The 27,655-nt window shown below is 38.9% G+C and overlaps 1 protein-coding gene across 4 annotated transcripts; it reads left to right on the top strand.

Annotated features, from left to right (window-relative positions):
* The first annotated feature begins 393 nt into the window (after positions 1–393).
* On the top strand, positions 394–26,918 carry wt1a (WT1 transcription factor a). 4 transcript variants are annotated; one of them, XM_047597357.1, is made up of 9 exons: positions 394–1,217; positions 5,688–5,810; positions 7,281–7,383; positions 13,657–13,740; positions 18,807–18,906; positions 22,092–22,236; positions 23,557–23,646; positions 24,053–24,136; positions 24,282–26,918. In XM_047597357.1, the coding sequence occupies exons 1-9, from the start codon at positions 743–745 to the stop codon at positions 24,401–24,403; spliced, it is 1,326 nt and encodes a 441-aa protein (XP_047453313.1). In that variant the 5' UTR covers positions 394–742; the 3' UTR covers positions 24,404–26,918. The 4 variants fall into 4 exon arrangements, with proteins under 4 accessions (XP_047453313.1, XP_047453312.1, XP_047453315.1 ...); XM_047597356.1 differs by having other exon boundaries at positions 395–1,217; positions 24,053–24,145; XM_047597359.1 differs by lacking the exon at positions 13,657–13,740 and having other exon boundaries at positions 395–1,217.
* The last annotated feature ends 737 nt before the right edge of the window (positions 26,919–27,655 follow it).

The following is a 27,655-nucleotide window of genomic DNA, read 5'->3' as shown; positions in this document are numbered from 1 at the left end:
CATCTTGACTTAAAAATAAGAAGGAAATATGGCTTCAGTATCAGCCTCTTAGATATAAAATAGATTTATGGATTTACATCCGTCAGACAGAGACGATTGTTTCTCTGCACCTTTTTAAGACAACAGCTAAACAATAAAACATTTTCATATTAACAAAAAAATATTAAAAATATAAGTATATTTTATTTTTTATATTTAAAACGTTGCTGCTGGAGTCAGAGTTGTGTTTTATCTTCCTGTTTTGTATTTTTTGTTTTTTTCTGTTACAGTAAATGAATGAAGTCAGAGGGTCCTGTCCCTCATCACCTCCTGACTCCACCCCCTCACACACACACACACACATGCTCGGGGGCTGAGTGTAGAGGTCTACTCCTTCTCCTCCTTCTCCTCCTCCTCCTCACTCCTCTTTCTCCATTCACAGAGAAGAGCAGAGACTCGTCTCCTCCTCCCTGAATGGACCCCATCTCTCTGAGCCAAAGACGCTCTGTTGCTGCCGTGTGGAAGCTGACGGTCTCATCCCGTCCTCACTTTCTTCTCCTGCTGCTCTTTCGACTTGACTGCAGTGACTTTCCCTCGTCGCCATGAACTTTTGCCGGACTTGAGGAGTTTCCAGAGCGTCTGCGTGGTGTCTTAGACGACTGACAGGCGGCTGATCTTCAGAAGCTCGCTGGATTTTGAAAGTGGGCTCAGACCGGTTTTAAAGATAGCTTCCCTTTGTCCCAGTTTTCTCCCCTGGACCACGATGGGTTCAGACGTCCGTGACCTGAACTCCCTACTGCCGCCGGTCCCGGCGGGCCCCAGCCCCGGCTGCCCGGCCCTCCCCGTCAGCACGGCCCCTCAGTGGGCTCCCGTCTTGGACTTCCACACCGCCGCCTCCCCTTACTCCTCCCTGGCCGGACCCCACACCTCCCTGGGGGCGCACTCCTTCATCAAACAGGAGCCCAGCTGGGGAGCCGCCGGGGACCCCCACCACCACGACACGGACCCCCACTGCGGACTCAGCGCCTTCACCGTCCACTTCTCGGGGCAGTTCACGGGCACCGGGGCTTGCAGGTACGGGGCGGCGTTCGGGGCGCCCCCTCCTCCGGCGCCGGCCCCCAGCCAGCCTCCGTCGGTGACCGCCTCACACCACCACCAGACCCCCGGCAGGATGTTCAGCAACACTCCCTACCTGACAAACTGCATGGACACGCAGCAGGCGGCCCGCAACCAGACAGGTGAGGTCCCGTCTGTTCCACTCGTGGGGGTGAAGTTCACTTTTCAGAACGAATTTTAGGTGCAAACACTGGATGTGAGTCTGAACCACGAGGGCTCACAGTGCATCAGCTGTTTAAAAAACGATTAAACAGGTTTTAAACTGTGAAATCTGATTTAAAAGGAAGCTTCTGAAACTCACACAAATCTGAGATCACTGATCAATGACGTGATGTCTGCCTCGTTTATTCCTGAAGGTATCTGCCGTACTCCTGCCTTCACCTCATCTCCACACGTCCTTTTTGTTCAGTCGTGACAGTGTCGCTCACTTTCTGATACAAATTTGAAGTGCAAAACACCTGATATGAGTCTGAGTCCTGTTCATTCACAGTTCATTACGCCCACGTTAGCTGGATTTAAGCCGTTTAACATGGTTTAAATTGACCAAAGAGTCGTTTGTGGAGGCATTAAACTTTCAACCAAAGATGTGTGAGCTTGTGCAAATTGTTCATTAAAAGGTCAGATTAGACTTAAAATATATGTGAGGGTTTTTTTTGTTTTGTTTTGATTAAGGGAAAAGACGTGATGCAAGTATTAAAAATGTTGCTGCATCTTTCGTACAAAGTCCCGAGCTCGCTGGGTTTGAATATACACAAAACTGATTTCTGTGTAAATAATTAAGAGAAACATATAAAAGAACAGGTGGAGGATATTTGCTGAGGAATTACTTTCACATTAAGAGAGTCGACTAATCCTAAGTGCAAACACCTGTGAGCCTGAGTCACGATCACTCACAGTTCATCAGTCACGTTTATATTTGTCAGTAGCACCACACCTCTGTTACTGGTTTGAAACGACTCGTTCGCCTTTAATTAAGAAGAAAACGTGCAGAAAACTCAGATTTTTTTGTCATTTGCTGAGGAATAGTTTTCATATTAAGACACTAAAAGTTCAACTAAAGTCATGAGCTGGCAGATTGGTGACGTTTGGGCAAATTCTTCATTAAAAAGTCAGATTAGATTTTATAACTGTGAGCAAGTCACGTTCAAGAACTCGTTTTGAGCTTTGTGCTGACGGTGTTTAATCATTTTTGCATTAATCAACCTGTAGTAACAGAAACACATAATTATTTTATCTTTTTTGTTGTTTTTTTGTTCTAACAATTAGTTTAATCTATAATTTTAGTTTGATCCTGTAAGTTCTCAAATATGGACTTAAAAAATAAAACCCAAACTTTAAGCAGGAGGGAGAGTGAACGACACGATATCTTTTATTTGTGCTCTTTTCTGCTTTAGAGAATTTACTAATAAAACACCTTCACACACAACATCACACCTCTGTTAGCTGTTGAAGGTGATTGATTGATGATTTAATGTGGTTAAAATTGTGCGAAGTGTTGCCTTCACTGACTCGTTAGACTTCACTGAAAGATAATGCAGCTTGACTTGTTATTCGCTGAGGAATTGTTTTCGTATTTATTAATTAAACCTTCAACTAAAGATGCGTGAGCCTTAAAAACCGTGAATAAGTTACATTCAAGAACTCATTGTGAGCCTGCGCTGATGGTGTTTGATCAAATTTGCATTAACGGACATTTCCAAGTAAAAATACAGAATTTATGACCTCCGTTTGTTTTTTGTGCCAGTATGACTTGTGTTTCTCCTGGAAATTTTTTTTTTTTAACAATTCTGTACATTTCTCAACTAAACACCTGAAAAGAAATGCTCATAATTCCAATATCAGGACTTCGTATGAAAGACATTCTCAAGACTTGAACAACTTTTCATTATGATATAATTACTATTATTAAATAATAAATATTTCCCAATCAGCCCTGTTGATTTTCTGTCCGCTTATTGATAAAAGGAGGAAGTTCTGAGCCTCGGCGCACCGATAAGTTGATCCTAATTTATCATTTTGACTTTTCTAAGAGTCTGGTGTTTGTCACGCCTCACAGCTTATCCGTCTGTTTGGCTCAACTGTAATTTTAGTTTGGACTAAAAATTAAAAACCCAGACCATGTGCTGGAGTGTGAATGACATCACATCTGCTTTTTAAGTCCTTTCATTTACTGTTTTTTAGCTTAAAAGTTTACACTTAAAGTGTAAAATCCTTAAGATGTCAAAGGTCAGCGATACAACTTTGTTTTTTTCTCTGTTGTTCTAATCTGCTGCTCTTTTCACGCAGGATAATTAATCTGTTAGGGATTACCCAGCAGATTAATTAGTAATAACATGCTTATCAGGCAGATAATTTAGGAATAACATTGCAATCAAAGAAGCTCCGCCGACCCCTCACCCCGTTTTTATCTGCTCCCCGCTGTGGCTGGACGAGCACAGGCAAACAAACTTACTGCAGGACCCGGGTCACACAGTAGAGCTGATAGCACCGCGGGGTCACACCCAGACTGGCCGCGTTTTTTTATTTAATGCATTAAATGTTTTATATTAAAAATAAATAAAAAAAATTTAAAAAAAGAGGTAAAGGTGCAGCTGAAACACTGACACTTTTTTTTGTTCCTTGGGTTTGTGAACGAGTTTCAACACTGTCACAAATGAGAAAACTGGTGGGAAAAGTAATGGGGGTATTTCCAGACTTTGGGTTTTCCAGTTGAGTACAAATTGACCCCATCGCTTGTCACCTCAGTGCCGCACTTCAAGGCAACAAAAGTATCACGATACAAAGCACACACACACACACACACACTCACACTCAACGTAGAGGCCGGAAAGTCAGACAGGGGTGAGTGGAAGATAAATGGAGATGTTTAATGAGTTTTTTTCCCTCCCGCTCCTCCCTTCTTTCACCTCCTCTCCTCCACGGCAAAGTTAAAAAAAAAAAAAAAAGTGAAAGTGCTGTGTTTTAATTAATGAAGCATGCGTGTGTGAGATAGTGTGTGTGTGTGTGTGTTTGTGATTTATGGGAGTGAGTTGTGGCCTTTAGGTCAGTAGAAGTCATGAGTCAGGTCTGGACCCAGTGTGTGAACATGTGTGTGAAAACGCTCCAGGTTCATATTTATCAAACATTAAGTATAATAATTGAATAAACATTCAACTAAATTAAGAAATTAAGAACAAATGTTCTCTATTCTTAAGAAAAATTAACGTAATATAGAGGTTTAAAATGCTTCGACTTTACTACAATATACGTCTGATTTTTATGCACTATGACATTATTTTCTTCTTCTCTGCAGGAAAATGCACTTTAATTCACTCATGCCACCTCAAAGTCACGTGTATTTTGCAGTATTTTGTTCCCCTTCGCAGAAAATTGTGGTTTTAATGTACAAATAAATGTGATTTTACACCAATTTTCACGTAGAGTCTGCGTGATCAGTTAAACTCGTCAGTTACAGTAAAAGCAGAGACGTACAGGAAGTCTAACAATGAGGTTTTCTTTCTAAAGGTTCTGACTTTACTGCGTGAAAGCTTGCAGCGTGACGTTATTTTGTTCTCCTCTGCAGAAAGATACACTTAACTGCAAAATACTACAAATCTGAGTTTAAAGTGACGTGACTGGACTTTTTTGTTCCACTATGCAGAAAATTCTTTTAACGGATAAATAAACACATACTTTACTTGTCTTAAGATAGATAACATTGGATTTAGCTCAGTCTGTAGAAGTCAAAGTAATTCTGAGCCCTGAAATGCACCAGTTTTGTTTTTACTATGAAAAAAAAAACACTTTGATGCAACATGACATGACTTATTAATTTAATGCACAAATAAATAAAGATATTCCACAGTTTTACAAGCAAAGTCTGCAGAATCAGTTAAGAAACTCTGAAGCAACGGTTAATGTCTCAGTCTGAAATTCATCTACGAGGTTCTGTAAAGCGTTTTGAGACAATCTGAATTGTTATAGATACTATATATATATATAATACAAATGAACTGATTTACTCTTCTTTATACTCTTTAGAAAATGACGATTTAATGCACAAATAAATATATTTACCAGCTAAGTCTGAGGCATCAATAGACAAACTCTTCAGTGAGACGTTCATCACAAAAACTTCAATCTAACGTGACATTATTTTGCTCTCCTCTTGACAAAATTATAATTTAATGCACAAACAAATATATATATATTACAAAGTTTAAAAAGAAAATATGAAGGATCAACTAAGAAACTCATCAGCGGGATCCTGTAAAGTGTCCTGAGACAATCTGAACTCTTATTGATGCTACTGAAACAAAACGTGAAGTAAGGGAAGTGAAGTAATTTGCATTTATATTCTATAAGTTTTTGATTTTACTGCAAAATACATCAGACTTCGAGGTCACATGACTAAATTATAACATTCTCCTCTGCAAAAAATGATCATTTAACGCACAATTAAACAATTAAATACAGATTTCACAAGCTCACAGGTTCTGTGACACTGCCACCCTGCAGATGAGGTTTAAAACTGAATTCACGGATTTCACCGTTTGCAGGATTTAAATCTAACCGTCCTGTGTGCGTTTTTTTTGTTTGTTTGTGTGTTGCAGGTTACAGCGCGGTTGCGTTCGATGGAGCCGGTAATTACGGCCACACTCCCACACACCACAGCTCGCAGTTCTCCAACCACACCTTCAAACACGAAGACGCTTTAACTCAGCAGAACGCTATGGGTATGTGTCTGCCTCCGCTGTTCCTATTATAAGGAACAAGGGTTTTTTTTATTTCTTTGTTCTAAAGATGTGGAGAAGTGAAGGTGGTTCAAGGCGATGGACGCAAACAGACGTAATGTTTTATCCCTTTTAGTGAGGCTATTTATTTTTAGACTTGTTTATTATTATTATAAAATGCAGTTAATTTGGATATTATGTGGAGAAATACATTATCTACCACCGTGTGTGTGTTTTTATGACCATTTGATCCAGTTTGTTTTAGAAAATAGCTAAAAAAAAATTATAAAATTTAGTTGTATATCTGCTTGTCCAACTAATACTGAAATTAATTCCAGATTGAATACATATAAACTGACATTTATTGCCACATACAATACAAGGAATTTGACTTGGTTGTTACTATATGTGATAATATTGTATAAATATAATTAGAAATAAGAAAAATATAACAAAATATAACTAAAAGTCTGGGCTGTAAATATGTACAAAAAGCTCTGACTGTTTTATGTCATATTGTGGCAATTTTGTTGTGTTTTGTTTTGTTGTTATTACAGCAAATTTTCCACTGGTCCTGGCATCATTGGGGGGGTGAACCCTCCATAAAATATTCTTAAGCCGCCCCTAAATAATTCGGTGTTGTTTTATTTATTTATTTTTTAGCATTAATATTAATTTAATTCAAGTACTTAAGTAAGCTTTTTCACTTTTCTTTATTAACCGTCACTCTTGGAGCTGTGCAATGTGTATAAAAGCAGATTAAAATAATAATAACAAATAAATTGTCAGTATTTAATTGGTGTTAGGTGAAATTTTGTGCTCACGCCTTACGTTCTCTCACGTCCGGTGCATCTCCTGGGGGCTTGGCCTCCTTAAAACCTAGTGACGCCCCTGTCCACTGGTTTTTCCAGTATTTTATCTGCACTCTGTTGGTAGAACTGATGTCTTATAAGTCAGATCCAGGTTAATTTTGGCCAAATTCCATAAGAGCAGTCACATTTTTTTTGCCCTTTTAGGAGAGTTAATATATAACTTTTATATAAGTGAGTGGACTTGACTGCAGTCAGGCGGTCGTCTTCTGCACCAACCTATATGAGACTATTTTATACAGAGAAGAGAACAGAACAAAAGTTTATGAACAAAATGTTACATATAATTTTGCACTGTGATAGTTTTAAATGGCAGCCCTCACCTAGGGAGTGTCTCTGCTCTGACCTCGACTGTCGGAGGTATAAATCACCAACATCCTGACTCACAAACTCCCTCGCCTCCTCCTCTCGTCCCTTCTTTCATCCACCCACCTATCTCTTTTAATCTCCTTCTGGTGCGTGTTATTGGTAAATATTTAAATGTGGCTGCTATACGCAGCTGGAGCTGGAAATTGTTATTGGAACTACGTCTGAGAGAGTCAGGGATTTTGAGAAGGAGAGATTATTATCACGTATTTACCATGTGTGTGTGTGTGCATTAAAGGTGAGCAGCAGTATCCTGTACCTCCTCCTGTTTATGGATGCCACACACCTTCAGACAGCTGTCCGAGCAGCCAGGCTCTGCTGCTGAGGAACCCTTACAACAGGTAACATTTACTCACGCAGCATACCGCAGTAGCACACCTACCAAAATCTATTTTTTAACATCGAACAAACAGCGTCAGTTACAGCTGGACGCTCTTCAGAAAACCATTGTTGATTGTTTCATGTCAGACTGCAGTAATTCAGTGAAAGGTAGCAGGATGCTGCTTTGAACAGGATGTTCACCTTCAGGACAGGTCTGTCTGCCACGGCGGCTTCCTCTTTGGTATTTGTTCGGCTTCCGTTGAGCCAATTAGAGGCGAGGATTTTCTGAATGCAATAACCCTTTTTGCTTCTGAGCGGTTCAGCAGTTCCTGAAAGTCGTGGTACTACCGAAGGAAGTGAAGAAACAGAGGCAGGAAGTTCCAAAAATACAAGAGATGATTTACTGATTGGAAAATATTGAATTTTGGAACAAGTTCATCTGCATGCGGTTGACAAGGTGATTTATTAACTCTTCTCATTCGCCAGTGGAGTTTTATTTGAAATATCCTAATGTTTTCTTAAGGAACAGATGATGGGGAATTCATACTTTTAAATTTTGACTTTATCTGCTGTTAAATGTTTGCATGAGCTGTGAATGCTATTTATGAAGCATCAGCTGAGGTTGATGTAATGGTCAGAAATAAGTTAAGAAAACGTCTGTGTTCATCTAAAACTAAAATGCCAAATTCTGCAGTGACAGCCCACTACTTCTCATATGGTTAAATCACATTAAGGCATTTTCCGAATTAGCCTGCGCATGAATGACTGTAACAGTACAGTTCAGAAATGTTTCCACTCAACAAACTTCTGTCCGTGGAGAGAAACCGCACATTTCTTTCCTGTCAAACTGTACATTGATGATTTATTTACTATTTTTCTGCTGCTTGGCATTGAACATTCACATGTCATCTGATGGCTTCGTTGAATCTCTGCTTTTTTTATTTTTATTTTTATTTTTTTACTTAATTTCCATTTTGAACATCTATTGGGAATTTTGAAGTAGAGATAAATGCATTTTAAGACCATCCTCATCCCCAAAAATCCAAAAATGCAGACCACCTCAGAAAACCACCTGAGGCTGGTTGACGTTTGTAAATAAATCATTTAAAGTAGGCCTCTACTCCCTGGCTCAGTGATCAAGATCAAGAAAGAGTAGCAGCAGTTAGGAGAGATTTGGGTTAATGAAGAGAGGGAGCGGTGTTACTACTACTATTGAAGACCACCTCTGTAGATTACTTGAGGTTTGTTTTGTTTATATTAGCTTGATTTTTGTTCTCCTTGACTCACTGACTGAGATCGAGAGAGAGCAGCAGTAGTTAGTAGGTTAATGAAGAGAGGGAGCGGCGTTAGTTGTGTGAAGACAACTTGAGGTTTATTTTTTTCAGATCCAGAGTTGATTCCTGTTCATTCACAGAGTTAATAAAGACACCATTGATAGTATTTGTCAGTTGATGTTTGTATTATTTAAATATTTAATTTAGATGTCTCTTCCCTGGCTCAATGAGTGAGATGAAGAGAAAGCAGCAGCAGTTAGTAGAACATGATGGTTAATGAAGAGAGGTGGTGGTGTTAGTGAGAACAAAGCATTGTAGATGTGCGATAGTGTCTTTTTGATTAGTGCTTCAGGCTAAGCCTGTCGTCCTTGACTGAGGCAGAGAGAGCAACAGTTTAATGAAGGTTAATGAAGAGAGGGAGCGGCAACTACAAAGTGAATGCTTGAAATTAAACTTATTGTGATCTTTTTATGGCAGTTACATTCTGAAGCACAGATTAAAATCCTCCTTACAAATCTGGGGCAAGGTGGCACGTTTTCATAATTTGTTTAAATGGTTTCATCTCGTTGACAGTTTCATCTAAAGTAGAAGGGTACTGCACTGGTCACGGTTATATCAATAGGGACCGGAGTTAATCTGCATGTTGGATGGGCTTTGTCTTAAAATTACACTTCAGACTAATAGCATATGGGGTGTGGGTGGATGAAATAACAGCCTACATCAGTAAATGTTTTAAAATGCATCTTTATTTATCTATTTTAAATCTGATAAATCATTGTGCATGATTGGGTGCGGGCCTTTACATCAGAGAAAATCAATCTTTCCTGTGGGTTGTGGATGGATGATTCATATATGCACATTCAGATGGTGTCAGAGCTGATCTGTGAAACACATCACACATTTCTGGTGGGTCACTTTTATGGGATAAACTTATTTATTAAAACTTTGAAGCAGAACGTATTTGGAGAAAAAAAACAACCCTGTAGATAATATCTTTATGATTACAGTGTGAATCCTTATAAACCCCTTACATACCAAAAACTGTTTGTCATGGCCAACTCACCTCCAACCACACCCCACCTCAACCTTTAATCCCTTCCTATCCTCCCTTCTTCTCCCACACACCAGAACCAAACGTTCCTAGAAACTTGTCATTTTTTTTCCCCACTACCACAATGAAGATAATTCACTGAAATACGTTAACTGCATGGAAACAAAGATAGACGTGAGTCTCACAGCAAAATATTCCACTAAAAAAAACCCTCATCTTCCCCTGAATAAAGTAATTTTAAGAGACAAAATATTTCAAGGAGGTAATTCTCATCTCCGTGCACTCTCCAACCAGTTTGCCTTTTGTTGTGTTTTATAAATGAAACATTCTTCGCATGCCACTGATGCAGTGTTTTCTATCAATGGAGGAATCTTCTGTAAATACCACAGCAGGGATGTATACTCTGTGTTTCTGTGTGTGTGTGTGAAAGCAAAAGGGGAGATGGGAGCGGACATGTCCTGAAAGTCTCAGCGAGAGGGTCGTCTTTGTCATAAACATAACTGATATCCAACCTAGTACGCACACACACACACACACACACACACACACACACAAATAGCTGGAAAGCCTCATATGAGCTGAGTCAGTCGTCTAATCTTGCAGCCTGGTACCAACAGGCCTGTATTTACTCTGCAGGTCGTCAGCTCGGCCCGCTGGAACAACATGAAATGAAAACATGCCGAAGGTCTTACTAGGGTGATGAGCACTGGCACAGAAACGGCATGAGATGAAAAAATGGATCTTGATGTTCTGATACAGTGTGTCACAACAGCCTCGTAAGTTTCGTATCTTGACGAGTAATCCGGCTTCTCCCACTGGGCCGGTCAAAATGGAGCGTCGAGTTCTTTGCATATTTGATGGGTGTCACGTAAGATCTATTAGCCCTGGCCTTTTCCTGTGTAAACTTGGCTCATTAAAACAGGACTTTTAGTCAGCTCTAACTTCTCTTCGGAATTTATGTTACCTCACTTCTTCATTTTTGAATCTACTGTTTGTTAAACCACAGATATATTTCCTGTCGTACTCAATGGACACATTATTTTGCTGCTTTATATTAATTTCTAGAAACATTCAAAATTCCCCCCAACGGCTCCATTGAAGGTACGTTTTTCCCAAAGTGACAAAATGTATTATGTGTTGACATCTATTGGGCATTTGAAGTAAAGATGAATAAATGTTGACAGAGTCACTATATGAGACAGGGTTGATTTCTGTTCATTCACTCAAGTAACCAAGGCACCATTTAGTTGGTTAATGTCTGCGTTTAAGTCATTTAAACTAAACCTCGTCTCCCTGGCTCAACGACTAACACTGTCAGAGCAGCTGATGTTTGGATAGCTTGAGGTTAATGAAAAGAGGCAACAAAACATTTCAGACTATTTGGGGTTCATCTTTTCAGATTCAAGGTTGATTTCAGTTTATTCCCTCAAGTAACAAATGCACCGTCTGTAGTATTTCTTGGTTGACGTTTGTAACTAAATCATTCAAATGAGACCTCTTCTCCCTGGCACACCGATCAGCAACAGCAGTTAATATAATAATTAAGGTTAATGAAGAGAGGGAGCGGCGGTGTTGGCAAGAATTCAGTCTGAAAAGAAAACTTTATTTTGTCATCTTTTCACTGCAGTTACATTTTTAGAGGCACAAATTAACATGCGGCCACGTCCACAAAATATGCTGCGTTTTTGTTTGTTGTTTTTGTTGTTTTTTTTTTATTGTCTGTTGGTCAGTTACTTTGGTTTACAGTGAAATATCAACCTTGTACAACCACCAGTACTAGCACAATTGATTAGAATTGTGTTGCTCCTGAAGTTGTGTGTCATCGCAGGTGTTTGTTGTCAGAGTTTCTGACAACAAACACGTGTTTAGAACAAGACGATCTCAGCTTGTAACTTTTGCCAGAGCAGTTCGTCCAGAAACTCTGACAACAAACACCTGCGATGACACACAACTTCAGGAGCAACACAATTCAGACTATAACATGGCTTGACAACAGTGTTGTACTGGATGTCGCAGAAGACAGAAGTATAGAGTCAATGTAAACCAAGTCAAACTACTCACATTCTACACTTAAGTAAAAGTACAAATACTTTTGTAAAAAAAAAAATTAAAAAAATATTCTGGTGAAAGTAAACTCATTCACTGAAATAAAAGTAATAAAGTACAGGCTCTGAAATGTACTTAAGTAAATTTTTTTGCCATTAATGTAATAATACATCAGTTGATAATTATGACATAATCTAGACTGAACTGACCAGAGGTTCTCCATGAGCATCTGGATAAGTTTTAACAGCTTCTATCTTCTTGAACACCAGAAGCTCGTGGATTTTAGGTTAAGACACAACATATTCGCCATGAATCATCCTTGGAAGCCAACACCATCGAACAGTTCTCTTAAATACGGCCACGGACGGGGAAGGTCTTGCTTTTCCAAATCCTCTAAAGTGGTCAACTGTCCCTCTTCTTCTTCTTCTCCTTCCACTTTCCCTATCTCGAGTCAGGTCCGATCACGTCACGTCTTTTACGTCATGCCATCTGTGGAGCTTTAAAAAGTAACGAGTCTGCTTTTCCAATGAAACCAGTAGAGAGTGCAGATATTTGTGTATAAATGTAGGGAGTAAAAGTAAAAAGACGTAAGAAAAACAAATGTAAAGTACAGATAAGATAAGAAGTATTTGTCCTTCATTACTTCCCACCTGTTAAATAGACCTGATAGTCGCCACAAATAACATTGCATCAGGCTGTTATAACTTTGCATACTATTTCAAATTAGCTAGAAGGAAGCCCTTCAAGGAAGCTTCAGTCAAAGACACTGTATTTGCATCAGCAGATTACAGCAGCTTTAGAAAAGGTGACTTGAACAATGTGGGCCAATTTATAGGTTAACTATTACTGATGTCTGATTGACTTCAAAATTGTTCATACGCTTCAGAGACGTAATTGCAAATCATCCATTGCTAGTAGCTACAGACTAGGTCACTGCAGCTGGCAGATCCTTAGACATTCCTCTGGAGTATTTTGCCAACCCGCAACTCGCACACACACCGACAGATTCCTAGCTTTATTAGTGCGATGTCTCCCATGAATTTGGGCTTGGACACTCACAGCGTGTCGTATAATATAACTGGTTATTTCTTGACATTTCCCTTCAGCTCAAAAATGTGTCCATTACAGATAGATTAGGTATCCAGCAGCATCATTACACAGAGACAGGAGGAATTGCACCAAGCAAAAGGTTGTATTCCAGTGAGCCCTAGCTGTTCTTTAGCATGCTATATAAATAAGAGCAAATACTGTGTATTTTAAGCAACTATAATTAAATAAACTGCTATTTCTGCTATCTACTACTGGAGCAGGGGGGATTCCCAGGGAAGACATACTATAAGGGCTGGGGGAGAAATTACAGAGAGAGGTCATAAAATGGATGCGAGCCGAATCGGTGATGGGCTCCATCGGTCAGCCGTAGAGAGAAGAAAAGCAGACACATATTTATTTGAAAATGTCATGGATCATTACTTTAAATCTCCATTCCAGCAGTAATTCAGCAGAAATACCATTTGGCTCAGCCGGGTTGCTGCACTGTAAAATAATAGCTGCGTAATGAGCAGGGTACCAGGCACGGCGTCCACCCCGACCCGGGCTGCCATGAGCCTGCAGGTGGTGTGATAGAGGGACTTTGCTGTTAGAGGGGGGTGAGAGCTATAAATCCAGTGTGTGGCTCTGAATGATGATGGTGCAGTTGGCCGGGTTTAATGAAAGATGACTGTTATGAAAGAATTTCTATTTTTTCTTTTTTTTTAGCTATTTTTTTTTTTAAATCCCAGTCTCTCCGGGTTTGGGCATAATTCATCACTGCAAACCAAACACAGCGAACGGACACTCACACACACTCAAACCGTGACTTGGTGAATGACAGTCCACTGCACAGCTCACGAGCTTCTCTTCTACGTTCTGTTTTTCCTCCACAGTGGTGACAATTTATATCAAATGACCTCTCAGTTGGAGTGTGTGGCATGGAACCCTGTCAATACACTGGCATCCACCTTAAAGAGGTAGGAACTCACCCACCGCTCTCTTTAAACGGTCAAGTTCACGGTCAGTAAGGCAGTGCTTAATAAAACGACCAGGGTTGTATAGATAGAAGAGAGTGAACAGACTGATTAGTTCCAGTGTCTAAACTTATTTCACCTGTGTCGTTGCTGTGACGTAGCCCGATCCCTATAAGCAGTGGCGCCATATAGGGGGGAAAAGTTAGGACAATTTCAAGGGCCCATCATTATTAAACCATCATTATCAAAATATTATTTTGCAATATAATAATTAAATGTAGTAGTGAAATAAATAATCCCTTTTAGCTGGAAAAGTTAAATATCTGCCAATCAAAAGGTAAATAATATTGACCAACCACCCCCGTGATTCTGCATGAAATGGTTTGCTCCTCAGTTAGCGCATCCGTTGTGCAGGCCGCTACTATGGCAACATCAGTCAAAATGCTGCCCAGTATCAATGAAAAACTGTGTTTTAAAAAAGGAAAGAGGGAAAGGAGAGGGAAGAGAGTAAAAAAAAGGTGCCAGTATGTGAGTCACATCTTCTGTAAGAAAGGTGTGTACCCTCTAAAGTTTGTGAATGGCAAAAATTAACCTGTTCGTAGTGCAATAAGCTAGGTGGCTAGCTACAGGCTAGTTAGGGTCCATGTACCATTCATTCATTAATTTGGATTTCAATTCAGACCAGAAAATCAATAAAATGAAAAAACTGTTTGTTATTTCATCATTAGTTTTTCAATGTCAAACTTTGATCTCTATTTCTGGTATTCAATTGGTTACATTTAAATCTGTACTTCATGAGGTAATGTGGCCCTAAGAAAATCATGTAGTGATAAGTGTTAGATACAGTAACGTTATATGATCCCTTCGTTGAACTTGATTTTCTACATTAAAAAAAAAAATATTTTTTCCCATCTGAATTGAAACTCAAATGAAGGAATGGTACACGGACCAACCCTTCAGCCTTTACAGTGAGGGAATGGGGCCCAATGTGATTTTTTTTTTTCGTGGGGCTCAAAATTCCTGCCTATAAGAATATCAGTCTGATAACACGCCATTTTGGATTTTATTATGGTGTTTCATTCGATACACAGGAAAAAAAATACCTCTTCAAGCATTTTGATTGTCCAACAACCAATCAGAGCAGCAGCTTATTATTGGGTATTATTGGAAAGTTGAAGCCATCTGATTTGTAGTGCAAGTGTCGGGTGTCATTTTGCCGCTTCCTAACGCCGGTGTCCATTGAAAATAATTTGGAGCCTGTTGCTCTCTCACCACCAAAGTGACTGCTATGATTTACTTGCACATGCGAGTAAATGGCGTATCCCCATGATGATACATTAGCATAGTTTATGTTTAAGTCACGATAAAGATCCTAAATGCATTTCTTTAAAAATACTAAATATATAACTTTTTGAAAGCTAGTTTTCAGAAAATAGAAAGATTTTACCTGCATATTTCAAGGTTAAGTTGCCAAAAATTAGAGATTTTGTTTTCACATTAGCCATTAGCCTTAAGCTGCTTTCTGAAAAGGTTTCTTAATGTGTATATTCATAACTCCCAGGTGATTAAGCTTAAGTCTCCGAACATTATAGAGCCTTATACCCACTCGTAGAAAGACATGAATCTCAGGAATCAAAATTTACACGGGAAACGTTTCAGAAGAAAGGTGTGGACATACAAACAGGACCAGGAAACCAAGTAAAAATCTAACGCTGCAGACTGGCAGAAACAAGTTTGCTGATAACATTTGAAGCGTCATCTGATGGGTCAAATAAACCGTGCACGGAGTACATCAGAAGCATTAAAATAGTGAAGTTCACCGTGTGCTGTACTGTGTGTCACTGTGACCTACAGAGGCTGGATGCAGGTCAGCATCTGTGCCGACTCACAGAAACCTTTCTGCTCCGAGCCAGCAGGCATTCATCATAGTTAACAGATGAATGTGTGCGTCTGATGGAGGCTTGTGCGCGCGCGCAAATGGGTGGTTGCACGAAGGAATGTCTTTTTTTTTTGTTGTTTTTATTAGGGTGTTGCTGAATAGTGAGGATTTGGGTGTGTAGCCTCTTTGTGGTGGCTGGCGAAAACCTGAGTACGTTTCTGTTCACTCGAATGAATGGAGAGACAAATTATCAAACGTGTTGTGGCTTCAATTCTGTTTGAATGCTGCTGTCGGTGATGGGCAGCAGGAGTAGGGAGGAGGTTGTGAGGGAGTAGTAAGAATGAGGAGGAAGAGAAAGGAAAGCAGCAAGAGGGAGTCAGTGGAGATAAAAAGGCTGAGGAGCAGGACGCAAGGAAGAGGAAGTGTAGGGGAGTTGACCTTAGAGAGGAAGAGCAGATTGGTTTGTTCCCAGCGTTCACACACTGAAGCTGTGAACCACACGTCAGATGTTTGAAGTGGATGGAGACGCAGTGACCCCACCGTAGACAAGGCTCAAGTTTTGGTTCTATTTTGGCCATTTTGTTTTACTGGCACCAGCTGGAGGGATATTTTTGATGAGAAGGTGCTTTATTGATGTTTAATTTAGTATAAAAATAAATCAAGTAGTGTGAAGTAGCACATTTTTCACACAGTACGAACACAGATGTAAGTTTTCACAGAGTCTATTGTTTCTGTAGGTTTGTGTTAGTCTTTTGCAGTTTGTTCTCGACTGCAAAATGTGAGCAGAGACTTCTGATGGAAAATTGTTGAATCCTAGGTTTGTGTATGAGAAAAGTGCTCTTTGGGCCTTTGCACATCATGTATTGATGTTCCTCACAGTGAGCCTTGGAGCTTAGCTCTTACAGTTTAAACAGGTGGGAACCAATGTGCAGGTGATTTATCTAAATGTTTCAGGCTGGATGATGATTTATGCATTAAAGACTATTTGTTTTGGGAAATTATTATTGTGGCTCTAAATGTGAAGCTGGAACCAGAAGCTAGTTGGGTTACTTAGCCTAAAAGCTAAAAACAGGGAATACAGAACAACAGCACTTTCTTCCAGCATTACTGAAGATTATAACTATACAAAAAAATACAAATTGTGGTTTTACTAAACGATTTTGTTACCTTTGGACAAAGCCAGGCTAGCTGTGTCTCTTTGCCTCTAGTTTCTATGGTAAGCTACGCTATCTAGCTGCTGGCTGCTAACTGATCACAAAGGTTTGTGTAAATGACCTTTAGGGTACAGATTTACAAAATAGTCATCAAAAAACCACCAGAAAGTCTATTAGTAAGTCTTTGTAATAGGAAATAATTCATCATACCAGCAGGTGGCAATAGTCCACGTCTGTCATTCAAATGGGAAACAGGAAGCGCAACTTCAACTACAAACCATTGTGCATAGCTGCTGACCTCTCCTGAATTGTGCTGATCTACAGTTTATTTATTTGTAATTAACATGCTGTTATGAATATATTTAAATGTCCTGCTAGGGGCAATGATGCAGAACATGCAACAAATACTATAGTCACAGATGCCCATTGGTGATGCCAACCATTGGCTTGTAGTGTGCTGGCCTTGAACGTTAATAATCGTCACTCTGCTTCTGTTTTAATCTTTTAGATGTATTTACTATTGTATTTGTAATTATGGTGTTTGAGAGTTTTGTCCCCCCCCCCCCATTACCAATCAGATATTTCTTTAAAAGGTTGAATGAATAAACTTCAGTAAATAATTTAAAATAATTTCAAAGTCTGTCCTCCTCCTCCTCGGGACAAGTCAAGCCAAACAAAGGGCACCTTGTGGACGCTGCAGGATGCAAACTCCCGTCCTCCTCGTTTGGTTAGTCAGACTGAAATATAACGCGTTTCATAGACAAGCGTTTTCTGTTTCTCCCTGTGTGTTATCGTTAGAAGATATGAGAGGCAACACATGCAGCTGTGTCAAACAGAGGAGGTTTTGTTCTGCACTTTAAGTCAGACACAAGTAGTTCACAGTTCGTTAGTTACCTGATCAGCAGAAAATGTGCTGAAAATTTTGAACAAATATATCTCTAATGTTTAGAGTGGGAGGTTTGATGTCTTTAGACTTCAGATTAAAAATAATGAAAGCAATTAATAAAAAAATGGAATAAAAATAATATTATAATAAAATAATACATTAGACTATAAGTTGACAATAATATAAAATGTAGAAGTTTGTATAAAAATGCTGATCAGACTTTAAAGTGTGGACCTTAATAAAGCAATACATGTGTCTATCTGGTGCTAATGCTAATGCTAATATTTAGTAGCGATATTTTAAAATGTAGGATGTTCACCATCTTAGTTTGGTGTGTTATCGTGCAACATTTGCTAAGGACAAGTACTTTAAACATCCATTCACACATTGAAGTTATTACAGTTTATTTATTTATTTATATTTTTTCATGAAAGGAAAATAAATACTTTCACTGAATTCAAGCTAAAACCGTGAACCTTTGCCTGAGGTCAAGGAGAACAGTATTCATAAGGATTCCTCCTCTGGGAATCATAAATATCTGTACATAGTTGACAACTCATTCAAGGGTTTGCTGAGATATTTCTGTCTCTTCCATCTCTGGCACTTTGGCCAGGAATATATTAGTGGTTCCACGTTCCCTCTGATAATTGTTCAAATGTGAACTCCCATCAGCTGATTTTGTGGCAAAAGTTTAACCTTCACAGACAAAACATCTACAGCCATAAGCGAGATTTATGGAGCTCCGACAAACAAGGGAAAAGAAATCATCCTCATAGATCAACGTCATCTATGGAGTGAACTCTGAGTCCACAAATGACTGGTCTGTGTTTTGCATTACAGACTGTATGTGACAGGGCGAGCGAGTTTGAATAATGTCACCGATGCATGATACACTATGTGAATGTATAAGCTCTGAATTATATTCTTGCATCTTGTCATGTGATGTCTGCCGCTTTACGTTTATTCTCTGGGGCAGCTGTGTGTTTTTTCACTCTTCCGAGCCCCGGTGACGTTTAGCAGCGCAGCAAACATTGATATACTGGAGCTGAAATTTATTGATTGAATAGTTTTCTCCTCTGAGAGCCAGCGTAGGTTGGACACAGATGTTCAGTTGTCTTGAAAAGACTTGTCTCTCTTTCTGTGTTGGCAGCCATGCAGCAGGCTACGACAGCGACCCCAGCACCCCGATGGTGTACAGCTGCAGCACACAGTACCGCATACACACTCACGGCGTCTTCAGGGGCATTCAGGTAGGACTGCCGCACGTCTTTATTTACTGTCGAGAAGTCAACATGAGGTCCTGCGAATATTCTGTGTGCAACACCATCTGCAAATGTGAGGTCATAGCACAAACAAGCTAAACATGGAAAGACAGTTTTAGTAGCTGCACCTAGTTGTTTAGTCTTATTTTATTAATTAGAAGAATCCATGTCTCTGTTTAGCACTATAAACGAATTTCAAGCTAGCTTAACAACAGCCAGGCCTACGAAATTTAACATATGTGCTACCCAGTTTCAAGGAATCTAAGTTTTATTATTAAAGTGAAGACAGTTTTAGTAGCTGACTTTAAATTCATCTTCTGTTATTTTTTTTTAGCTTTCCAGCAATTAGTTTTTATGGCAAGTATTTTGAATTTAATATGGGAGCTTGAAACAATTAACACCCTATATATAAAGGGGAAATACTGACATGTAGCACATATTAACAAACATGCCACACACTTACATACAGAGATCCTTAGACGGCGGTTTTTAAAGGTCAAGAGGAATCTTTTTTCCACAAATCCATTAGCAGTGGAGAAACAACCACACATACAGACGCGCACATGGTTGCACTGGGTAAAGATACAGTTTCCATTCGAGGACCAGCATGTTAATAAATCATTAGGTTTTAATTATTGTCTGTCAGTGGCTCTAAAGGACAGGGAGCAGGAGATTCTCCAGACCTGCTCTTTAGTCCACAACAGGACTTACTGAGGTCCTTCTTGTTGGGGCCTGTTTCATTATTCACCTACTTTTCCTTTTTTTTGTCTTTTTTTTTTCTTTGAGGTCTGGCTCAATACAAAAGAAGAAACAATACCTCACTTCTATACCTTTTAAAGTGTAATTTAAGAGCTGCTAAAATGTGGGATAACACAATGAGTGGTATATCCAGGCTTTAATTCTCACTCACTGCCAAGGAAAACGCAGTTGACAGCCGTGGAAATTAATACTTTATGTCTGTTGCTTCATGTCCATCATTGACTCCCATGATCAGATAATTGCCCTGAAGTCAGTTTTGTTTATCTTTAATTATGTTAACTAACAATGGATTAGATCTCCGTTTGTTTTGTATGGAGGCCCAGTGTGTTCACTATGGATTAAACACATAAGCAGAAGTAAATAATCGTATGAATAATATAAACTAAACTTTTTTTTATGATGGCACTCTCCTAATTTCTTGTTTTATTTATAGTCACATTCCATTATAGTTGTTTTTATGACTTAAGTTTGAGTAAATTTTTCTCCTCTGCAGCTACCAAATTTAGCTACACATGCTACCTACCTACGCAGAGCTGTGATATTTACTAACCAGTTAATTAGATGCGTAGGCCAAAGAAGAAATAAGATAACACATAAGTGAAGAGACTTCTTTTTTATTTTTGTCCTTAATTCCATTTTTATTTTTATTCTTAATCATTTAAGTACAATGGACCGTCCAACAACAGCTACTGTATTTAGCTACACATGCTACCTACTTAGCCTGACAACTAGCTACGCAGAGTTGTGACGTTGCTAAACAGCTAATTAGCTGTTTAGGCCAAAGAAGAAATAATACTCAAGATAACACAAAAGCAAAGACACTTTTTAATTTTTATCCTTAATTTCATTCTTATTTTTATTTTTTAATCGTTTAGACGCACATCGACTGCCCAACAACAGCTACTGTATTTAGCTACACATGCTACCTACCTAGCCTACCTTTTTGCTGAATAGCAAAGGTCCCCTCATAATGAATGTAAAAGTAAAGGAATTGTATGCGATATGGGCTAACTTATTACAGCTTAAGCTTTCAGTCTTTCCTAAACACCAAATTTTAACTACACATGCTACCTACTGAGCTCAAACTGCTACTCAAAATTAAAGTTTTAGAAGACACATTTACATGTTTCTTCTTCTTTTATTCTATGGGGCTTAGCGTGTTACTGCTTTAACTTGACAGTGTTTTACCCAGCTTCTCTTAGCTAGCCTAAAACAAGCTACCAGATTTAGCCACTTAGCTCCTACAGCAACAACTGTATTAAAAATACCAGAAGTATTTTGAGTAAAGTAAAGGTGCAGACCAATATACTTATGCTACATAGCTTGCTAACTAGCTTGCTAAAATTAGAATGTGACATTATAATGTAAAACAAAACAAAGAATGTTATTCTTATTATGGAAACTAGCCAACCACACCATAAAATAAGAACGAGAAAACAACACTTTTCCAGTATTTCACATTTTTAAGTGTTTATTTATTAGTTTTTTATTATTGGTATTTATTTAACACTGTACATTTTTGGACGTTGTACATCAGCGTACAGTAAATCTTTAGTTTCTGAGAGCATAACAATCAATAATAATGTCCCCAATAATGAATTGTGGAATGAGTTTTTTATTTTTTTGCACTATTGAAAAACAAGTTACATGCTCATTAGGTTTCATTAAATGTATGTTTCAGTACTTCCTGAATTCAGATAGTTTCTGTACTTTATATATATTTTTTTTAACTTACAGTGTTGTGACCTTGACATAGACACTGCAGGCGGCTCTTCTGCTTTGTAACAGCTGTAATGCACTTATCAATAACTGCAGCACAAACGGTACAAATTACAACAGGGCTGACCTCTAAGGCTCTCTGGTCATTATGTTAAACACTGAGGAAATGAAGAGCAGATGGCAGCGAGGAGAGATGGAGGCAGCGTGGAAGGAGGGAGGGAGGGAGAAAAGAGAAAGCAACAGACAAAGCACGAGGATTGCGTTTGAATGAAGTATATATGACTCTCACATCTAAATAGAGGACGTAGGAAATGGTGATGTTTAGTTTTATACTAAATCTGAATTATTTCCTGTTATTCTTCTCTAGTGACGTCTGCAGTGAGCAATGCAGTGGGGCTCTGTGGACGGCGGCTCTGTCTAAGAGGCGTGACTAACAGCTCCCTTTGGACTGCAGTCAGTCTGGGGTCATTTTACTGCTAATTCCCATCTAATGAATATACGACCATTTCATTATAATGATCCCCACAAGCCAGACAGATCACATACACTTTATTTACACACGGAGCAGATTTAATAGCCTGTTTTTCTAAATTACATTTTCAGTTATTGATGTCCTGGGAGAGTTTTTTGTTAATTCTGCTTTAAGTGTTTTTTTTTTTTTTTAGCTTTAAATCAAAGTGTTTGTCTGTGTGCAGGATGTGAGGCGGGTGCCCAGCATTGCTCCGGCTATCGTGCGGTCAGAGGGCGGCGAGAAGCGTCCGTTCATGTGCGCCCACCCGGGATGCAACAAGCGCTACTTCAAGCTGTCTCATCTGCAGATGCACGGCCGCAAACACACAGGTGAGAGCAACGGAATCTGGAAAACGTGCTGCGATATTGCATTCATCATCGCTGCCGACAGCCGCAGTGCCAGTGTGTCTGCGCGCTGCAAGACGCATTTCCCAGAAGCGCCGTTAGTGTCACGGAGTTCCTGCTTCACTTAAAAGTTTTCTTTCTTTCTTTTTTTTTTGTTGAGCTTAAGGAGGACAAACATCTTCAAGTCAAGTTTCCATTGGCAATAATTTCCTTGTCTGCTGTTGCCAGGCAACACTTCCTATTTTGTGAACTAGAGAAATGATGCAGGAAATCTCAGGGCAGATTCATGTTTGTTTTTTTTTTTCATGACTCAAAGTAAAAACATATGCACGACCTTTAGGTTTTTAACTATTATCTATATTAATTACTATATGATTAGGTTGCTGGAGTAGATTTGCATATTAACTTCACTTAAACAATCTTTGTTTTGTTCAGTTATATTAACATTTTTTTTTGAAACAGTTATTATGGATTTCATATATACTGACACAGGTTAATTTTTTCATCTCTATGTTTGGATGTGGTTTCCTTTGCACTCATATATAGGGCCTCAATTCTCATTATTATTCAGTAAATCTCCTCATAGACCCACATAATTGGCCAGTTAGTCTATTGGATGTCAGAAAACAGCAAAAAATAAATAAATAAATACATGTCACAAAGTCCTAGAATTCAACATTTAGTCAAGCAAAAATTCTACAAAGAAACGATATTCCCGCTGTCATTATCAAGAGCTAACCAATAGCAACACACGCTACCTGCCACTCCCTTAATTATGATGCATTTTAAGCCATGCTATTAATTTAAAGAGGTGAGTTATAATAAAATTATCCCTTGTGCAACTATTCTAGACCAAAGTAGTCAGGCTGTAAACATGTTTATTTCTTCCATTAAATAGGACACTTTGTAGCCAGCCTCTAGTGGACAGTAGAGGAACTGCAGTTTTTGACATTGTGTTGATTTCACTTTTTTCAGACAGGTCTAATTTATATGTTAGATTATACTATATGTTAGCAGGTCAAACGCAGAACATCATCAGTTTTACAGCTTCACCATGTTTCCATGATATTGGGCAAAAGCAGATATACTGATTCAACTGTATGTTACAAAATGCCATGTTTTATTAGGGCTTTTATTGCATTTTATTGGTGTTCTGTGCATTTTATGTAAAGCACTTTGTCATTTCTTGTTCATGTAATTTCTTTTGTCCTCTGTGTATGTGTGTTACCCGTGATGCCTTCATGGGCATACAGTGAATTTTATAAATTTCATGCGTATGCTTTTTGTTATTCTGTCCTGGTTCAGGGGAGAAACCCTACCCGTGTGACTTCCCAGACTGCGGCCGCCGATTTTCTCGCTCTGATCAGCTGAAACGACACCAGAGGAGGCACACAGGTTCGAATGATTCTCATTTCACTCCCGCTCTCTTATCTTATTTTATTTCACTTTTTCGCTCTCTAGTCTTTGCTCATTTCTCCCTCCTCGTCCTCCTCCGCTCCTGTTTGCATGACGGCCACGTATTTGCACAGTTAAAGCCTCTTTAGTTTGCCTTCCTCTGTACAGCGATGCACCACACTCAACTTTCCTCAGACGAAGTCGCTAAAAGCTGCCCAAACTTTGGAATGGCTTCACTGCCAGCCTCTGCTCTACTGTATTTTTCTATCTCCCTCTGTGTGTTTGTGTGTGTGTTTTTGCCTGTGCGTGTGTTATGTTGAACATGTGTTTTCTGTACGTGTGTGTGCCGTGTTTGTGTGTGTGTGTGTGTCGGATGTGTGCGCATGCTTACTGTACATGTGTTTAGGAGTTAAACCGTTCCAATGCGAGACGTGTGAGAGAAAGTTCTCTCGGTCTGACCACCTTAAGACTCACACACGGACTCATACAGGTAAAACAAGTGCGTAAACTTTTATTTTTCCATTTCTTCCTTATCCATTTGATGTTTATATATATTATAGTTGCTGAATATTAGTGGTTATTTGGTGGCTAATCGTTCCCCCTCCTGTCGTTACCTCACCATCCTCCTCTCTCAGGTGAGAAGCCGTTTAACTGTCGGTGGCCGAACTGTCAGAAGAAGTTTGCCCGGAGCGATGAGTTGGTGCGGCACCACAACATGCACCAGAGGAACCTCACCAAACTCCAGCTTTCTATCTGAGGCTTTTTCTTTTCTTTTTTTCTTTTTTTGCAGCTCATATCTTTAAATGTAAACAGATGAGTTTCATCTGCGTATACTTTGCTGTCACTGGTTAATCCAGCCTGGACAGAAACAGCGTCATACTGTAGGTCCCTTACCACTTAATCTGTACTAAACCACGTACGTACGCACCGCACACGAGATGTGTTGTCGTTACCGCCGACAAATCCCACGAGGAGACCAAAACCAACAATGTGTGAAAAAAACGCAGCTTCTGTGCAAAGCTGCACAATCCAGGTAGATTACACCCTTCCACCGATGATTAAACGAAGCATGAAATCCTTCCGTATCATTTTAATCCACAGGAGAGCGGAGCTGCATCTGAAAAGCACTTCATAGTATTTTTAAAAGCTCTTTAAAATATTAATATTGTACAGATTAATATTCCTCATTAATTAGTGAACAAAAATGCAACGTTCTACTTATAGCACATCTGTTCTCAGTTTGTTTACACTGTTGTTCCTGTAGAAGACGTGCAACATACTGTGGATACTCGTTCAAAACAGCAAGACAAATATCCAAACATTTCTCAACATTGACAGTGTATATATACACTACGGGCCAAACGTTTGGAAGCAAGATCAAATATGTTCATGAAAGATCATAGTTTCATCGGTGTGGTTTACATCAAAATAAACATGATTATTATATAAAGAGTAGCTTGTCAGAAGACATTTCTACTATAATTATCAGGTGTTTGAGTTTTTCTTTCTTCAAAGTAACCTCCTCTGGCTTTAACAACAGCATGGCATATACGAGGCATTCGTTCCACACGGGATATTTGTATGAAGAGAGTTAAAGTAAATAATACAAACTGATTTTTTATTTTATTTTTTTTTTACTTTTTCACTGAAGTTGTGACTCTTGCAAATCTTCTCGACCCCAAAACTAAGCCCTTCTTTTCTTTTGCTGATATTTATTCAGCAATGATTTGGTAACATCAATCTACACCCTGAGATAAGTTGAGGAAAATTGTTCATATCAATAAAAGCCAAGTCTGATAATGCCGTAAATACATCCCATAATAAATATAACTCATGCTGTTTTTTTGAGAAAAGAATTGTGAACAGAAACTTGAAGTTGCTCCCAGACTTTTGGCCGTGCGGGACTCCACCTATATCCCAGTTAAATCAGAAAGAGGTGGAGCTAAGGTCAGTGGGTGGTCATCACTCAAAATGACCACGACGCCCTTTATTATGCCTGACTTTAAGATTTGAGATACATAGATTTCAACAATTAGTGGAGCAAAAATCCAAAATCAACAAAGAAATCTGCAATATTTAAAGCTGTTTAGGTTGTTATACAAGATGTTTGAGCTTGGTTCATTCGTTAGCATCTAAGTGAAGAGTGTTATGTTGGGTAAAACTGGCCTGGAAAGGTAAAAGTTATTCTAGTGTAAAAGTTTCAGGCGTAAACATCACATCAGACAATTCTAGATGGCAGCTACTAAGCACAAACCACACCCTTAATAATGTGTAACGTCAAGCTTTGTGTAGCTAGCCTCTAGTGGACGTTAGATGAACTGCAGGTTTTGACAGGTGTGAATCAGTTTTGCTTCTAACTTGACGTGTCAGCAGCTTGAGATCATTGTTGTTTTTGGTCTTTTTATGGGATTATTTGTCAAAAAATATCGGAACAAAATCCATTTTGTAACTTCAACATGTTTCCGTCGTATCAGGCAAATGTAAATATATTAAAACTGAATGCAGACGTAAAAAAAAAAACAAACATCTAATTTACATTGAAGGTCTTTGTGCTCAGGACTTCTGAACCGGTCCAGAATGAAAGTCAAAGGTTACCATTAACGTCACACATGCTCCTGCGGTTTAGCTCATTTTCGGCTGTTGTAAATATCTTTTATGTTGAACTACTTTGGCTTATTTATTATATTTTTCTGGACAAAAAACAAACAAACAATGCTTTCACTGGAATGATTTAAAGGGAAAGAGGTGGAACAAACATCTCTGCCTGTTCTTTTAATTTTTCAGTTACCTTGCCTTTTAAGCTAATTCTGGTTTTAACCTGCTCAAAACAAGCAGAAGGATTTGCATCCGGCTCCAAATGCAGCGTTTGCAAACATGTACAAAGCTGAACTCTTTTTTTTCTCGTCGGAGCTGAATCGTCTCTTGTCTCTGTGGTGTGTAAATATCGCTGGACTTTGGCAGTGTTTTCATCGCTGCACGCTCTAAAATATGTCTGCTGGGTCACACTGGCTCTGTGGCCGAGGACATCGTGGTCAAGATGTAAATAATGCTTCCTCACCATGGGAACCGAGCTCTTTCCATGTAACTTAACTGATATACTGTTGGACTCCGGGAACTGTTTATACTTATTTTCCTCTTCTTTGATGTGTCTTAATATTTGAGTCGTAAAACAGCGAACGTCGGTGAAACATTTTTGTACTCAAGAAGTGTGGGATAACTGAAAACAATGCTTTCTCTCTGTCTAATTGTAATGTGACTGTTTTGATACAATACATTTGTCTTTGTGGTCTTTATTTATTCACTTCACAGTCTCTGGGCGTAATATAACATCGGTTCCTTCTTGTGCACGGAGAGGAATGTCAAAGCGAGAGTCAGATTCATTTTAAAAAATATTAAACTGCATAAATGTTGCAAAAAAGAAATGAAATAATGATCTGACCTTGACCAAACTTCCCTCCCATAGCACAAAAGAGACATTTTTCTTCCTCTCTGCAGTACATCCTGCATCCTGACCTGTTTATGACTTCAAAAAAAAAAAAAAAAGTTTTAATATTAAAATCCAAAGCAGGATTGTGAGACTTTTAGGTCCTTTTGTTCAGTTGCACAATAACACACACACACAGTGCAGTACAGTGCCATCCACTTTCCTCTCTTTATCTCTCACCAGATTCCTCTTTGCATTCCTTGGCTCTCCGCTCGGTTTAAAAAAAAAAAAAAAAAAAAAGCAGTACAAACAGATAAAAATGAATGTTTTCTTTCAAACTCTTTCTCGAAGCGGCTTCGTTTGCGTTAACTAAAAGCTACCATCCTGTTCTTTTATTTTAGCGCCACCTTTTTTTTTTATGGAAGAAAGCAGACAGTCAACAAACATGAAAACAGCTTTAAAACGTGTCTTCTGTATCTTTTTTTTTTTTTTTTGTCTGTGTCTTCTATGGCGAGAGAAAGAAAACAGGCCTAGACAGATGGGTGCAGAGATGGATAAATAGAGATATGGCGATGTTTCTTTTGT

This window comes from Mugil cephalus, chromosome 10 (genome assembly GCF_022458985.1).
Source record: "Mugil cephalus isolate CIBA_MC_2020 chromosome 10, CIBA_Mcephalus_1.1, whole genome shotgun sequence".
In the NCBI taxonomy this organism is placed as follows: Eukaryota; Metazoa; Chordata; class Actinopteri; order Mugiliformes; family Mugilidae; genus Mugil; species Mugil cephalus.
This window is presented reverse-complemented; position numbering and strand designations above follow the sequence as displayed.